The 17173-nt window shown below is 37.2% G+C and overlaps 1 protein-coding gene across 1 annotated transcript in view; it reads left to right on the forward strand.

Annotated features, from left to right (window-relative positions):
* The window catches only part of LOC106111736, a 114021-nt gene that overhangs the window by 88158 nt on the left and 8690 nt on the right, over positions 1–17173 (forward strand). Inside the window, exons 5-19 of the mRNA XM_013293880.1 lie at positions 4606–4765; positions 6803–6952; positions 7377–7533; positions 7713–7947; positions 9018–9343; positions 9549–9713; positions 9787–9942; positions 10395–10710; positions 10862–10959; positions 11075–11171; positions 11420–11633; positions 12110–12174; positions 12628–12707; positions 14895–15068; positions 15669–15774. Of these exons, the coding sequence (XP_013149334.1) occupies positions 4606–4765; positions 6803–6952; positions 7377–7533; positions 7713–7947; positions 9018–9343; positions 9549–9713; positions 9787–9942; positions 10395–10710; positions 10862–10959; positions 11075–11171; positions 11420–11633; positions 12110–12174; positions 12628–12707; positions 14895–15068; positions 15669–15774 (2499 nt within the window). The remainder of the gene's footprint in view (positions 1–4605; positions 4766–6802; positions 6953–7376; positions 7534–7712; positions 7948–9017; positions 9344–9548; positions 9714–9786; positions 9943–10394; positions 10711–10861; positions 10960–11074; positions 11172–11419; positions 11634–12109; positions 12175–12627; positions 12708–14894; positions 15069–15668; positions 15775–17173) is intronic.

Here is a 17173-nt window from a genome sequence, read left to right on the forward strand (position 1 = left end):
GAGGCTAACTTTTAACTTTTTTTTTATTGTTAAACGAAAAAGGATTTTGTTTTAGTACAGGTTATAAAGTAGGTATTTCAAAACAGTTTCCGCTCTTACGGCTTTCGCGTGTGGAGAAATGAGAGTCGTAAACCGGAAATGAAACTTTTCAATTAGATAAATCAAAACGGTAAAACAAATGGACGGACTTGTTTTTTAAAAGTCTCACACATCTCAATTTTTTAGGTAAATTACGTTGTAATTTTTACTTGTCTCAAAAAGTGCATATTATAAGTTTTTTTTATGAGACTACGCTGTCTTTAGTATTAATTAACTTTTAAATGTGTAAGTAGATGTTTTTTTTTTTAAATTTGATTTTAGCTCTCCGGTATTATGTGTTTTAAATTTAATAGTGTACATACGTTAAGTCCGAATGTCTGAGAGCACTGCATGAGTTGAATGAAACTCAATTCATTCAAAACTCAATAATCGTTAAAAAATATTTCTCTCAATTTCAATTCACTCAATATTCCGGGCCGTGAGTGTTTCGAGCGACCGTCACGTTAAACGCCACACAAGAGCACTTAATTACTTGCTTATTGCAGCGGTTTTAAATGCACCAAGTTCGCACTGTCTGACTCACCGCTAATATTGTTCATACAATTTAAATGTATAAATACCATGTGTTTTTTTTTATTTCCACGTGGAGTTTTATTAGTATTTTTTTAATACTTAACACATTTCGCTCTTTGATTATGTTCTAAAATGATTTGGATTTGTAAATTTTATTGACGTGACTTTCAATGTACAGAATGAAATGCTAACTTTTTTTACACATAGAGGTTGCTTTCATGATATAAAAGTTTCGAAATAAATCATGTTTGATTTTCATTTGTTTGTCTTCGTTTGATTTGAAGTGAAAGATACTCAGCGCTGATTGTGGAGAAGTTGTAAGTCATTCGAGAGCCATTCAATTGAATGAATGGTACTTTTAATTACAAGAGAGCCTCCGTTTTGAATTTCGTCCGGCGACTGTAAATTGGTATCGAACAAATTTAATTTAGGAGTTGACTAAAATTTAATTTCGTGATATTAACGATTTGTTCACTACGTGTAAATTAGTTTCAACAGTTTTTGATTGTAAGATTTATTTAAATATAACTAGACGAGATATAAAATTAGTTATTTCAGTATTCGGTGTCTACTTATGTGGTACTTTCGACCACTCGTTCAGTTATTTATTGTTTTGTTTTGTTTCGGTTTTGGTGTTGCCCGTTGGACTGATCGTCCTACCAATAAATCGGTCCAATGGGAAACTTCGGTTTCACATCAGTAAGACTAAGAACCTGTGAGGACTTTGAAATCTTGTTACAACATATATCAACACTTTTTGCACAATACTTCGGCTTTAATTTCGCATTTTAAGTTTTTTCAATTATTTTTGTGCATTGTATTGGCACATTACTTTCATTTGAAAATTCCTGTACGCACATACATGCTTTTATTTGTTAATCCGCCTTAATTTCGTATACAAATCTAAAAGAGTAATATTAGTAAGGAAGGGGAAACCATAAAACACGATTGGTTCGGTCAGACAATTTAGAATGTTTAGCGCCTCGCACACGTGTAGAGGGAATGAGGATATTTTATGACTCATCGTAAACCAGGTAACAAGCTTCGATCTGCTATAACAAACGAAAATCAAAGATGAAAATATGAAAACAAAATGGTTACATCACTAGAAATAATCTACGATCTTTTAAAAACATGATTAGGTATCTGTGATAAAAATAAACTGGTTAGATATTATTATTTTTTTAATTATAAATGTTATCTCGTCTCTGAATATAAATTATGCGGATATACATTGAGGTGAGGTCACTTAAATTCCTTATATGTGATGTATTGAAATTCGTATCCCTCGTATCCCTTGCATTTACTTATGTATGAGGTAAATCAAACGGCTTAGCGATTCCATTTATTTTATTACGTTTGCGGCAGATCGTTGTAATAAATTTCAAATTTGGGTATTAAAATAAATAGAGGACGAGTGACAATTTTTCAGAGTCTTAATGTTATATTGAGTCAGTTTACTATTTAAGTGCAGTTCATGTTTTTTCAGAAAATCGATTCTGTTTAATTGAGAACAAATATTCGAATATCGCTCACAAAAGCAAGTTTTTTTTGTTTTATTAATCGGTGTAAGAAATCGAAACCGTGCCAGAGTAGCAGCACAACACTAGATCACTTGCATACACGTCCCTTCCCTATAACATCTGTCAATGTCAATCTGAAATATTATGGATAAGCGCGCATTTCCTGGTCCTGGTGTAAAGTTGTTAGAATTATATTATTGTCTAATACTACTTTAACTTTTTGTAAAATTATGAGTTGAGGAAAATAAAGAAAGAATCAGACTATACCGTAGATTACGGTCGTTCAAGGAAAGATACAAGCAATAGAAATGTCCAAGAAATGAGAGAGGCGTAACTCGGCCTTCCGTCGGAGGAGTATTCTCAGCTATCGTACAACTTTTTCTATTGGTTATGTTTTTTTTTGTCACATTCAGAAAGACAAAACCTAACAGAAATTATACTTTTTTACGATGCAATGTGTGTTTTAATAGGATACGAAATATGTTATTATTTGCGATCCGTTCACATTTAGATGTTCACAATAAAGGTGTATTTGACATGGCCTTTGAATATTCCAAATGTCACAATAAATCATTCAAGCTGTGGCATTTCAGTGGAATTACAGGTTAAGCTATTCAAACACTGTATTTATTATGCTGCTAAGCGCTAATTGGTTCAGTATATGTTGTAGTTTGGTGTTTAAACAATTTAAAGAAATTCAAAATTTAGCAAAAGACAGAACAACTCTAAATCAGATCTCTAATTCCCCATCACTTTCCCTTACTTCTATTTACATTACCAAGGTACAAGATGAGACCTCTTCAATCCCATAAATGGACTTTTAATTACCGTAGAGAGGCGGCTGTTCTTTGAAATTTATTAAGTAACTAGAATTTAGACCCGCGCGTTTTAATTGGCGACGCGAAGAGAGAATTCCAGGATTGCGTTCAAAAGATCTGTCGCCGTTCCCATTTCCACTTTCTTTAATTAATTAAAGTTAAACGAAATTGCATCTTATTGTTTGAGAACTGAATTATATTTCGGCATGATAGTTACTGTAACACCAATAATATGGCATGTAAGAAGTACGATATCCTTTATTGTAGACACACAAATAGGAAAAAAACCCCACAATCAAATCAAAGTTATATGTCACATGAAAACATTCAAGTAAATAGGGTTTAGTGAAACGTCTCACATAAAGAGTGGTGAAGTGGCGACGGCCGGCGCGGCGAGCAGGCCAATAAAATCCTAGGAATAAATCTACCCTCGCAAGACATGCGGCCCCGGCGGGCCTTGCGTGTCGGTGCTTTTGTGGTGTGGCCAACAGAACTTTTAAACGCATTACTTTTGGTAACGCAACAAAGATATTAGCATTGAAAAGAAATCCTCAAGTCATGAACCCTACAGAAATTTAAATCAAAATTATTAGTTATTTATTAATCGTATCAAATTTGCTGTAACAAGTGGCGTATAATTAATACACCAGCTACCCGCTCCCGCTCCGCCTATGTCAGATTTCGTAGCCACGCAGCTAATGTGCTATCGATCCGGTAGTTTGGCAACGGTTACAGTCGGTGCCATGCGGCACACGTCATCGGCCAGCCCTGGCCCGGGGGTGAGGCTACCTACAGAACTTGCCGACTAATGCCAAATCGCATCTTGAGCTCGTTTGGGGACCGAAGGCAGACGTAACTTTGTTGTGCGGGCTACTGAATACGAAACGATATCATTAGATCAAAGCGTTTGTTTTGTTTTTGAATATTGCCCTTGCAGCGATATTTGTACAATAATTTCTTATATACCTTACACTGTATCTAAGGATCAATATGTTTATTGCCACTTAACTGATTAATTAATTCTGTCATAACATAAAGGGATTAACCAATCTATAAAGTAAACACATGGAATAATACATGACAATGTATCGTGTATGCAAATTAGTGGCTTCCGGCGAAATGTCAGATGTATTAGTTGATATTATGTTTACGATTACAATCACATCTATGAGATTCAAGTCTCTAGTACTATAAATTAATGACTAAATATAAATAATAGATTTTAGAGCACTGATAAGTCTTAGTCTAAAATCTTACTTTACCCATAATTAGGTTTCAATTTAGTTTCGCATTTTAGATGTCAAGTAGATATTTATACTTCTGCGTGTCTTCTGAAAATTAAGGTATTTGAATTTAGATTTTGGATACAACAATCCCTTTCCATTGTCTATTCATTCACATCCTGATACAAAATTTGGCAAACACTAAACACTACGGAACTACGTTATATCGGTGGTTAGGATTCCTAAATCATTTATTCCGTATTGGTCCTTTGCACATATACGGGCATCTTTATTGATTAGTTAACGTTTAGGTAGGAGTGATATTTCAACATCAGATGAACAGTTTACTCGTTTGCTTACATCACATAACAATTGAGATTAGTACTGAATAAGAGACAATCGCTAAGCGGGTGGCGTGTGCCGGTAGAGTTGACCGCGGCGGGGCGATGAGCGCGAGCACGCGGCGGGCGCGCGCGGGGGCGGGCGCGGGGCTGCGGACGGGCGACTCCACGCCCGGCTCCGACGTCGGCGAGATCACGCGCCTCTTCCCCAAGTGCCGCCCCAGGAACAGCCAGCACCAGCACGATAGGTAACACGCACCTCTCCTAACCTCACACCCCACATAACCTCACAACCTAACCTAACACATCACGCCTAACCTAACACATCACGCCTAACCTAACATGTGCCCTGCGACACGGCTTCAGCTACACAATGATAAGTACACTATTCATTTAAACGAGGCTACTGCTATTACTGGTAATAAACCGATAGCTAAAATATTAAATTAAAAGAGTTAGTTTACGTCGAGAGTAATAATTTTCAATCCAGCGTTTCAGTGATGCTTTTACATTCATTATTATATTGATAACAGAGGCTTAAAGCGCAATGTTGTGTATTCTCTAGTTTAGATAAATTGAAGTTAAGAAATCAAATGTTTGTTTATTAAGATTAAATAAACCTAAAGCATAACATCTTTTTTTCTCGGGAATTGATCGTCGATTAAATGTATACTTTAACTGCGTGCTTCATTTAAAACAATTGTTGAGGAAGTCTGGAATACCCGTGGCTACTATGCGAAGCTTTATCGCTTGTTTGCTTAAAAATAGCTTACGTAGAACATAATCAGCGTCTCGTCAAAACTGATCGAACATTGGCAGCTTAAGTAGTACTCTAAGTGAACATTGCAATGCATCGATACTGGCTACGTCTTGTTTAGTAGTGTTCGAAACCTTGCTGATGGAATATCAAAATTTTAACATACTATATATTACTTTTTAATTATTAATAATTATGATAACGAAATAATTACATAGGTAATGCCGCTGCGCCGATAAAGTAAATAACGATGTGATCACATAATATTAAACAAAACATTAATTTACATGTAATCATTCGTTTAGGATTTACAATAAAGAGACTAAAGTGTGTAAGGACATTAATTAAGGCGATGCCATGGGAAGCATGTGTAATGTGTTAAAGTTCTTCTAATATATGAAATAAATAGATCCAGTGAATCGTTTATAAACTTTAACAAGTATCGTATTCATCTATAAGTACACATGCACCGAATAGCAACCGACAATCGTAGCTCGTGTTTACGTAATCGTCGGATCGCGTGTTCAATCCCTAACTTATTGGCGGGCCGTCACGTGCCTCGACTTGCCTTTGTGTCAAGTCACGTGATCGCAGTTTAATTACAAACGTCGATATTAAACCGGGCCATAGCTTTATGTTTAACACGTGGAATCCTCGTAAAGTCAAGTTTTACGTGTATACAGAGAGCAAAGGAGGAAATTGTAAGGCTTATGTGACGAATTACAGGAGTTAAAAAAGGATGGTTATACCGACCTACGTTTAGAAAACATATCTTAATGTTGACAGGTTTTCGGTAATATATCCACGAGTTTGGGACTGCCTTTGTTTGGACATTTTCGTATCTATTATTTGAAAATTGTGTAGAGAATGTGGAAACAGTTCTGAGACTTTTTTTTTAACATGAAATCAAAATGATTACTACCCTAGTGATTAAAAACGTTTATGAAAAAATTGAGTTTCAGAGTTTTTAAAACACAGGTTATTAAGCTAAAGTCCTAAATCTATGTTTTATTTTCTTTTAGGTGACCTAATATTGAATGTATCGTTGGTTACTATTGAGATTATTTCCTTGCAAAATACAGATTATATATTTTACATTGTGTAATTTTTATGCCAGGTTTTTTGCGATATATGGAAGCTTGTGATAGTCGAACCTTTGTCAGGTTACGATTTAAAATATAATATTACTGAATTATTTTATTGTAATAGTGTTTTGGTATTTATAATAATTTCATTTTGTTTATTTAATAACTTTTGTTATTCGGTTTATGTTCTGTCTGCACGCTTGCACGTATGAACTTGAGTACTTATCTAAGAAAACAATAAAGGTAAGTTAAGCATGTACTTTGCCTTGCCATAGTTTAGCTATAAACTGTAGCTATAACTTATCTCTTTCACTAGGAATTAGCCGCGCTCGACTGCTAATGTAGCAGCGGCAGTGGAAATACTTGCTAAGTGGCAAGTGTTGCACCCTGTATCGAATAATAGATGGGGTATATGTTTTATATGCTGATGGTTTGTCTTCCAGGTTAGTCGTGGGCGTGGGCGTGGGCGTTGGCGTGGAGGGCCGCGAGATGAACGCCGTTAATAACGCGTCCTCGGACGAGGAGCGGGCAGCGGATAGCCAGCTCGTCATACTCAACTCCAAGGGAGGTGCCTACAAGTTGAGAGACTCAAGGTACAGTTATCTGTACTAACATTATAAGGAAGAATGATTTGTGTATTTGGATTTTTGTATATATTGAAATAACTCAAAAACTACTAAGCCGATGTCAAAAATTTAAAAGCTACGTTATTGCTGAGTAACATAGGCTATATTTTTTAATTTTACCTGAACGAAGTCGCGAGCAACAGCTAGTACTTATCATTAAAAATACTAAAGCTACAATCTAAGTTGTAAAGTTGCTATTTCATATCCATAGATTTTAGAATTTTATTTATTTACTTTGTAAACTAGATTACAAGTAAGAAAATTGTTTGTCATGTACTGCTATTTTCTTTCCCTGAAATATGTTGTCTAGGCATTTAGTTTACTTCAGTGTCTTTTTCAAAGCTGCTTCTTGTCGTTTTTAGTAAAAAAATCGATTTACAACTCTTTCCAGAATAATCGAGATTGCGGGCGGTCGCGAGGTGTACTCGCAGAGCCGCACAAAGGCAGCTCGCAAGCTGCGGCACAGCGCCACGCACAAACACAATCTGCGCAACAAGCGCGCTCCACACAACATCAACGAAGACTACACAGACAATCTCAATAATGAGGTAAGCCAACACTAACCAACAGCAACCAATATTAGTCAACACAAGCCAAAAAACTCTAAACACATCTTGTTAATGTGGCACAAACATATGCATTTAAATCTTGATATTGTCTGAATTCGCGTACAGCTAGTTTCGTTGAAAAACCTTTGAACCTCTTGAAAGATAATTTTCGTTTTCAGATATCTCTACACAGAATTATCAATGAGCCGAAAAAAATGATATCACGTCACACTTCCCCAACGTACACGAACGGAGATAGGGAAGCAATCATAGACAATACGATGGGCATCCCTAAGAATAGCTCGCCTATACTGGACCCGCACAAGACCACTGATGTCAGTGCAAAGAGCAGCCCCATCGCTGTTGTGGCTGACGGGGAGGTGATGGTCTTTGATGATAATGACGACTGGAAAGGTACATCACTATTTTTTTACTCAATAATATGTTGGGTAAATAAGATTTTGAACTAGTGAAGTAGACATTATGAATGTTATTTACTACATTTGTAATATCTGTTAAATCATATTTCTTATTAATATTATAAATACGAAAGTTTAGATGGATGGATGGATGTTTGTTAAAGATTGTAGACTAAACCGCTTAACGGATCTGGACAAAATTTGACTTACATGTAGAACAAAGTCTGGAAGAACACATAGGCTACTTTTTTTAATTCCACGCAGACGGAGACGCGGGCAAAAGCTAGTGTTTAATAAAAATGAAAGTAATGCCATGTTTTAATACAAATGTTTCGACAGTGATGAAACCAAAGACCTAAAACCGTATACAGGTGATTCTTTATGGCTCAAACGCTTTGTAGACGTAGAGGATCCTGTATGCATGTGTTAATTCAGGGTCCTGGGTAATTTTAATCGACTTTGAGTTTTATATCATCTTCATATTTTATCCTTGTTATTTTTATTTAGTATTACGTACCAAGTGTCAGTATAAATCCCCCTGTAGCTGTTAATTTTAAGGATCTGGTAAAATGAAGCTGCTCAAAGTTTATTAAGCCATCGCGTATCCCATTAAACGAATGTAGCGGAACTCCCGCGGGACTGTGTTTGTATTAAAATGTTAACGCGACTGTGTAGAGCCATTTACGAGTTAAAACGGCTTATGTGCTTTTGATGGGAAAATTTGCGTGTCCCATGATTTAGTCATACTTCTTATTAATATTATAAATGCGAAAGTTTAGATGGATCTAACACACTCTAGTATGTAGCCTAAAAACTCAACGGATCTCGATGAAATTTGCCATAGATAGTCTGGGCGAACACATAAGCTATTTGCTTTTGATATTTATAATTCCACGCAGGCAAAAGCTAGGGAGAGTTTGTGTCTTTGATTAATCTATTCTAGTACCAGCATTTTTTCCTATTAACAAATGAATGTTTGTATGCTTTTGTACTAAGTTAGAGTTAAACGTAGGTTAAGTGCATTTATAAATACAAAAGATTTACTTGTTTCCTTTTTATTTTCAGTGATATTGAATTCTGTGTCCCTAGGTTTGAGGATGGACCCGGACGTTAGTGACGATGATATAGACACGAGTGTTAAGCGAACTTTAGACTGTATGAAGAACGGTGATGGTGATGTGAACAATAAGAGTGAACTGAGTGAGGGCAGTGAGTCTTCGCCCTCTGGCAGCCCGGGCACGTGGCTGTCGGGGGACGAGGGCGGCAGGGAGGGGAGGGTGACGCGGGTCATAGGGGAGCTACCTATCGCGGAGTACGAGGGTTCACCCCGCAGGTACGGGGTCGGCAGCCAGAAGACTAGCAACAGATCGCCGAGACCCGGCTTCCCACAGGTAAGTACTTAGTGCGGCTCGAAGGACTTTCATTTAATTATGACCAAGAAAAACTAACAGAAGACAAGACTAACCGTACAAATCTGACCACTCGTGGCTAGTTGTTGCGGCCACATACTAATAAAAGTAGGGTTTAAATAAAAGAGTAAGGATCGTTTACAGATTTTATTATGCTTGTAAATCACCGTATTGTTGTGTGTTTCAGAGGGTGGTGACGGAGAGCCGCGGAGAGTCCCCGCCGGTCAGTTCCGCTTTCGACTACCTGTATGAGTTCTCGGAGACGCGCAAAGTGCTGGAAGAGTTCTTCCGCTGCCCCGCCGCACCAGGACACACGCAGCTCGCCGCCAACGACGACATCGTCAACTTCCAGGTATATTTCAAACATTGTAACGAATGAATTATGTTTTAAAAATACAAATAATAATTTCATGATGATTGCCAAGGACTTGGAGTATGAGCTGCGACGGCAGACACAAGATTGTCCATCAGAGAACGGTGTGGAGGAGGGTAGCGAGACAGACTGGCCCCAACCTGACCAGCTCGATGGACTCGACTCCCCCCACGCGCCGCACAACCACACCAACTTCCTTGGCCTGCAGGTCAGCACAAAAGACTATTATGAAATGGCTAACTAAATGTACAATCGCGGAAAGCTGCGGTGTTCCACTTCAGGAAAAATTGCCTTGTTCATTGAAATGAGACAAACTCCACCTATTTACTAATAACTAATAAGATCGCAGTTAGTGCAAACGAAGGGATAATAAAAAGTAACTAGCGATGTAGTGATACATATTCGTAGAAATACAAACACATTTATAAACTTTATATTGATTTTTATTCTGCATCTCGTTTCAAAATGTTGAAACGATTGTAGCTTTTGGGGCCTGTCCCACAAAATTGTAAATTGTCTGATAACAATCCAACGTGATAAATATGTAATGGAAATATCGGATTTTGTTGCCTCATCTGACAGTGACATCATTTTTTATCTATCTAAGCCGCATCAGCCAGTGGTGGGACAGGCCCTAAACATTTCACAATGTTCTTACAGCAACAAACGTCACGATACACGGCGCCAGATGTGTCAGCGCTACGAGCAGGTCCCCTCGACAGCGGCTCCACGTCCCCCGCTCCCAGGACATCGTTACGAGACTTACGTGACATGCGTGATACACGTGACGCACGTGACACACGTGATGTACGCGATTTACGTGATGCCAGAGACCCTCGCGATTTGAGGGACTTGCTGGAGGCTCGTGATCACGGATCGCGTGAACGACTCCCTTTCGCCCTGTCGTCGGCTGCCAGCGACTCGGCCAGCGACCTCTCACTGGCCATCATGGAGAGTGAACTCTCCGAAATGAAAGGTAATTTATGATTAGATATTTTCCGGTAATTATTTAAAAATAAAAACGTACGTTTGACGCGGTAACGCTAGTTAGAGGTCGTCCTGATAAATAAATATTCAGTCATCTCTTGTCTTCAGTAATAATAAAGATTATATGGATATTTTTCCAGTGCAACTGGACTCTAACCGTGTTGTGGTGACACACCTGCCGGTAGTGGAGGACGGCCTCTCCTCCGGACACGCCTCCGACACTGACAATAATAATCAGGTAAGAATATACGTAAAATATAAAAAAAATGAATCCAAGAATTCTCGAAAAGAAAATTCTTCAGTTCAGTAATCAAATGTAATTTTTATTAACACTAGAGCGTTGTTTTTTACAGAATTCATCGGTAATAATAGAGGAAATAGTGGAGAATGGAACAATTTCTGATCCGCTCATACTGTCCGACGCTGATCTACACTCGCTGGATCCTTTAGGTAAAGTATCCCGCATTATGTAAAATAACCTCGAAGGAATTATCTAGATTAGAGGTTTGTCCTTCTAAATTGTACATTGTCTGTTAACAACCCAACGTGTAAATTATGTGATGGAAATATCGGGTTTTATTACATTTTCTGACAGTGACGTCATTTTTAAGCTATCTGAGCCTCTATCAGCCAGTGGTGGGACAGACCCTTAAGGCTATAAATGAATATTGTTATATGTAATGTTTGTATACCCTCAGCCTGTTCAGGTCCGCCGCCGCCCGCACCCGCGCCGCACCGGCCGCCCGCAGAGCACGCCGTGCTGCCCACGCACGCGCCTCACGCACCTCATGTGCCCCACGTGCCCCACGTGCCTCACGCGCCGCACGTGCCCCACGCGCCGCACGTGCCTCACGCCGCGCACGGCACGCACACGCCGCACATACACGCCGCACACGACGACGTTTACCCACGGTCAGTTTATTAATATTATAAAGATAAAAGATTTGTATTTTTAAGATTTACATGTATTGAAAACTCAAAAACTACTGGACGGGTTTCGAAAAATCTTTCACTATTTAAAAGCTACGTTATCACCGAGTAACATAGTCTATTTTTCAACTATTCTCTAATACCACGCTGACGAAGTCGCGAGCAACAGCTAGTATATGAAGGAATGTGTAATTTTTCCATTCAATTTTGATTACTTCAAATTTATAGATACAATAACCTATGCTACATTTAAAAAATAATCTTGTATATAGGTGAAATGAAAAAAAAGAGTAGATATAATTTACCCGTCTACCTTTATAAGGCTTTAATACCAGACTTTCTAAAAGTAGACATGCTCCAAAAGCAATTCATAGTTCGTAGACAATGCCAGCCAGTGATTTGGACTAAGATTTTATAAGTTAGCATAACATAATAAATGTATGAATGTTGTGTTCCAGTAAGAGGCCGTCGTCAGCGCAGAGCACAGAGTCAGTCGAGATCAAACAGGCGAGCGGCGACGAAGGTACCTCGGATATTTTATAATTATAAAAACCACTCTTGTTCTGTTTTGTACAATCGGGAAATCTCGCAGTGTCACATCTACAATTTGAATTTTATACAGCTAATTACACACTCTCTACTACGAGTTACATATAAAAAGGGATTGTAAATTTATCTATACTCTCATACTAATGTTATAAAGATGAAAGATTTTTATTTTTGTATGTATTGAAATACCTCTAAAACTATTGGGCCGATTTAAAAAATTCTTTCACCATTAGAAAACTACGTTATCAGTGAGTAACATAGGCTACATTTTTTTATTATTTATTTATTTAGAGCATCAGCTTTTATTTATATGAAGGGGAGTTAGTCTCATTGCAAGTAATAATTTGTAAGTGGGACACCGCGTATTTCCGCGACTGTACTTGTGTGATTATCTAAATTAATTAAATAAATTCTTAATAATTTCCAGACGAAGCGGACACCGATCTGGAGACTGACAGGCTGCTGGGCCAGCAGAGGACGGATGATCAGGGATTCTTTGATGATAAAGTGAGTTTTCTATAAAAAGATTCAAATGTAAAAGCAACCTTATTCGATTGTAATAGGAACTATATTGGCATTGAGGATAATAGTTTAAAAATACATTAACCGTCTTAACTAATTTGACCATAAAACCACGAATATTTATAAAACTATTAAACAAAAAAAATAATCAAATTGAAAATCAGTTTAATAGTTGCTTCAAACTTTACCTTACAAAAAACTAAATTTCTTTAATTAAACATATCGTTGTATTCAAATAGTACTAATTTAAATTCTCATATTAGTCACTAACTTACAGGTTTAATTAAAGAAAATGTATTGTAAAATGAACCTTATTGTTTATAATATAAGGTGTTACGTTATCAGGTGTGTCAGCGATATATCGGCGGAGTGCGCGTGAGCAATCGAAATTTATACGACGCCGCGACCTTGCTCTCTTGTTGTACTGTCGTAGATTAAATAATCGAAGAATGGCAACTTGTTCTTGTTAATAATTTATTGTAATAGTAATTTAATAAAAACAAAACTAGTATACATTTTATTGTATAACTAGCTGTGGCTCGCGACTTCGCCTGCGTGCAAATAAAAAAAATATAAAAGCATAGACTGTTACTGATAACGTAGCTTTATAATAGTCAAAGAATTTTTGAAATTTTAATAATCACCAACGAAAATGATAACATTTATTAATATTAGGCATAAAAAATAAACTGTATAAATACAAAATGTTAATTACTCTTTGACCATCATATGTTACTCGCATTAGACAGCGGGTCAGTCAGTCGTCATTGACACAGCGCACCGACATGTAGACTGGCCGAGTTTACTTTACGATAACGAAATTATCTTTAGGGAAAGTGACCAAGTCTGATAGCATTTTATTGACGTATGCTAATGTTTTTACATATATTTTACACGCGATATATGAAACATATGCTGTTATTTATTAAAAATGGACGAGGAATCTGCGAATTTAGTCAATAACTTTGATTTAAATGGTTTAAAGATTAAAAAAATTGTCGATAGTGATGTTCGTGAAAATGATTTCTCCAGTGAGTGTGTGGAAAGTGAAAGTTTGGCGCAAAATACTGTTGCAGAAGTGCCAAGTGTATCGAATGGGGAAAATGTAAACAATAAAATAAGTGATGCAATTTCGGACGATGATTCTGATGCAACTAAGAATAGAGAGGTTTTGTTCAAATATTATACTACTTTATTTACGTACTTACTTCAGAATCGGTTTACTTGCCTTATGACTATAGGGACTTTATTTAGGATTATTCCCAACCGTCACCCCGGTCTGTCCCCGCGTGAGAATAAACCCTTATCCGTCCCACCTTTTAGTCCCACTGTTTAACTTGTTACCGACAGCGCGGCAGCCAAAAATACAAAACACTTATTATCAACCAAACATATCTTTATTTTAAAACTTATTTACACAAAATATATACAAATTTAAAACTCTCTTGATTACATCTTGACTTCTTCTTTATATTTATTCTTTCATAAACGATTATTGCCTTGGTGGCCAGTATGCAACCTCTTTGGCTGTATATATACTGCTTGTCAGCCAAAGAGGTTGTATTTTGCACTCAACACCCACTATCAGCAATAAGGTGACAGATTGAACCGTTATGATATAAAAGTTCCAACCGTCCCCTCGTCGCAAAAGGGTGGTACTGATGAAACTTTTTATCTGTCTCCACGTGGGGACAGAGCGGAGTGACGGTTGGGAATAATCCCTTATTTGCATTAACAAAGTTTGGCAATTAAGATACATTTAATTCTGCTTAAAGAACTTATTATCGAAGCACAGCATTTACATTACATGTCCATATGTAAAGAGTATTAAAAATGTATAGAAAGGCGGTAATCAATTAATGTTGAATCGTTCTAATTAGACCTTACTGTTGAATTATTTTCTGATACATTTAACATGCAACATATCAATAAACTAGATCAAGTAAAGCAAACTTGCTCTTGCTTCAGGACTTGCTACCACTACTACTCGTAAGTCTTGTTTGACACGCACATCTAAAGCATTTGTTAGTTAAAAACGTCGCTATCGATTCTTATTAAAATATTTTTATGCAAACGTTTTGATGACCCATAAAATCTGATTTGAATCTTTGATTCTATTGAATAGGATTGTTTAGTTAGTTTGTTACGTTAAATATGGGGTTACCCGGGCAGGGCTGGCGCAAGCCCAAGTCCCGTACGGTGATGCCGGCGGGCGGGGTGGCTGGCGGGGCTGGGGGCGGGGCCGGGGGCGCGGCGGGGGCGTGCGCGGGCGCGGGGGGCGGGCGCTCGCCGCGCTCGCTGGCCTCGCACGACGCCGCCAATGAGGATGTGCTGCATGCAGCCAAGGTGCGTGCTACATGTGCCAGATCAGGGGTGGCGAACATTTATGCATCAAAATGCTTTTTTAAAAAAAAAAATACTTAATGCGGTCTTAGATGTGCCATCTGACGTGAATTTCGACTGTGATTATTACTTCGATTACATGCATCTACTTCATAATTTTGTGTGTTTTTATGACTTACGACTTGCTCAAAATGTTGTGTGCCATTTATGTCATGCGTGCCAGTGGTTCGCCACCCCTGTACTAGATGTTTAACTATAGCCAGTTGTTTTCTTTTTAAATTAGAATTTTCATAATCATTGTTAGGAGCATGCACACATGTAAATACATTAATTCTTCGTAGTGAACATTTGTAATTAATCCCGGACCTAAAGTACGGATTACCGGTAGTTTCTCATATCACAACAAATCATTTTAAAACGGTTATCATTTGTTCATAGCGTTACTTGAACTTTTATCGTACGAACGTCTTGCTCGTCTCGTCTAAAGTTAAGAACTATTACTATCATAAGTTAGTGCATCAAAGAAAATACATTGTGTATGTGAATGTACTTGTATAGTTATAATTTTAACATTTTTAATAGAAATAAAATTATTATTTCCAGGACAAAGATGGCAAGAAGAAAACAAAAAATAAAGAAGGTGAGTACAGTATGTTTAATTGTCCACTATTATTAACAAATAAAACCCGTACATTTTTAAGTATGAGACAATATATGATATAACTTTTTTAAATTTGCTTGCCCTCCTTTGGATGCTTCGGTGAGTAAAATTAACCAAGAGTAACTTTAAAACTAGTAAAAAATCTATTGCTATTTCTACTACTCTCAATCCATTGCAGTGTTATGCTTTGACTATATTGATTTCCTAAAAAAACTTTGCATATGACAAATCACATAAAGATGCGTTTACTCTATAAAAGAGTTTTCATCACTTTCAAAGAGTAAACATCCATTCAACCATCTAATTTTTCGCATTATTATGTACTAGCTGTTTCCGTGGGACTTCATCCATATAAAATTATGAAAATTTTATTTTATTGTTTACATCTGTCAAATTATCAATTACAAATGTCAAAATGATATGACATGATGACAACCTTGCTTCCTTGATGTTGGCAGCAATTTATGGTCTCTTTCCCACATTAGGGTTTTTATCCAAAATATTTACCCCCTCAGTTTAATGGCGTTAAAATATATAGGCTAAAGCGTGACGCAAGTTTGGGGCTTTTTATTAAAAAAGACAAATTCCAAAATATGTTGTAATTGCTGACATCTTAGGCAACAAAGAAGTGTGTGTTTACACTTTATTATAATAGTACAGATAATTAATAACAGCTGAACTCAGAGTCGTAAAGTAAATAATAATAGTTGAAATCTATAATTACAATAAAACCATCAAAAGTTTCACACTAGCCATCTTTGACTCAGCCTTTGAACTTAAATAGCTGGACATAACCTTATTCTCTTACACACCATTTTTCTGGGTGCTGGAAATCTTATTTTTGTCCGCTTTCCCTTCCCACCGTTTTCTTATAAGGAAAAAAAAGGGGAAGTACATTAGACGGAGGGATGCATAGGACGGGCGATATTTCCTCTTTCTGTGCGTCCTCTCCACCGATTAGAGATAGACAACTGGATATACGGATGTCTTTTGGCCGCGATACCTTCCTTGTTTTGGAAAATTCTGCTTGCCTCTCGCTCTACTATAAAAATATATATAACCTGTAAATCTTTTACCGCACTTTGTAAAGAAAGTATCAAATGTGTAGATAAGTACAACACTTATATGAATTGGGAACACGGCATTTTCTCACACCATTCCAGGAATCAACATTCACGCAATCAGAGTTATGAAATATTCATGAAATCCACATACGGCAGATGTTCGTAGTAAGCCTAGCAAAGTGATATATTTCTTTGATAGACGAAAATGATGCGACGAAATAAATACTCGTTTTGAGAGCAACGTTTAGCTTTGAAGCAAAGAATTGCCGTTGAAGATTTTTACCCAGGTTACTCAAGCAGTTAATGTACGGGCACGTTTCCATGGTAAAGGATTGCGGACGGATACGGACGCAATGTGGAAACAAATATGGCCCGAAGTCATC

This window comes from Papilio polytes, unplaced genomic scaffold (assembly GCF_000836215.1).
Source record: "Papilio polytes unplaced genomic scaffold, Ppol_1.0 DF824146.1, whole genome shotgun sequence".
NCBI lineage: Eukaryota > Metazoa > Arthropoda > Insecta > Lepidoptera > Papilionidae > Papilio > Papilio polytes.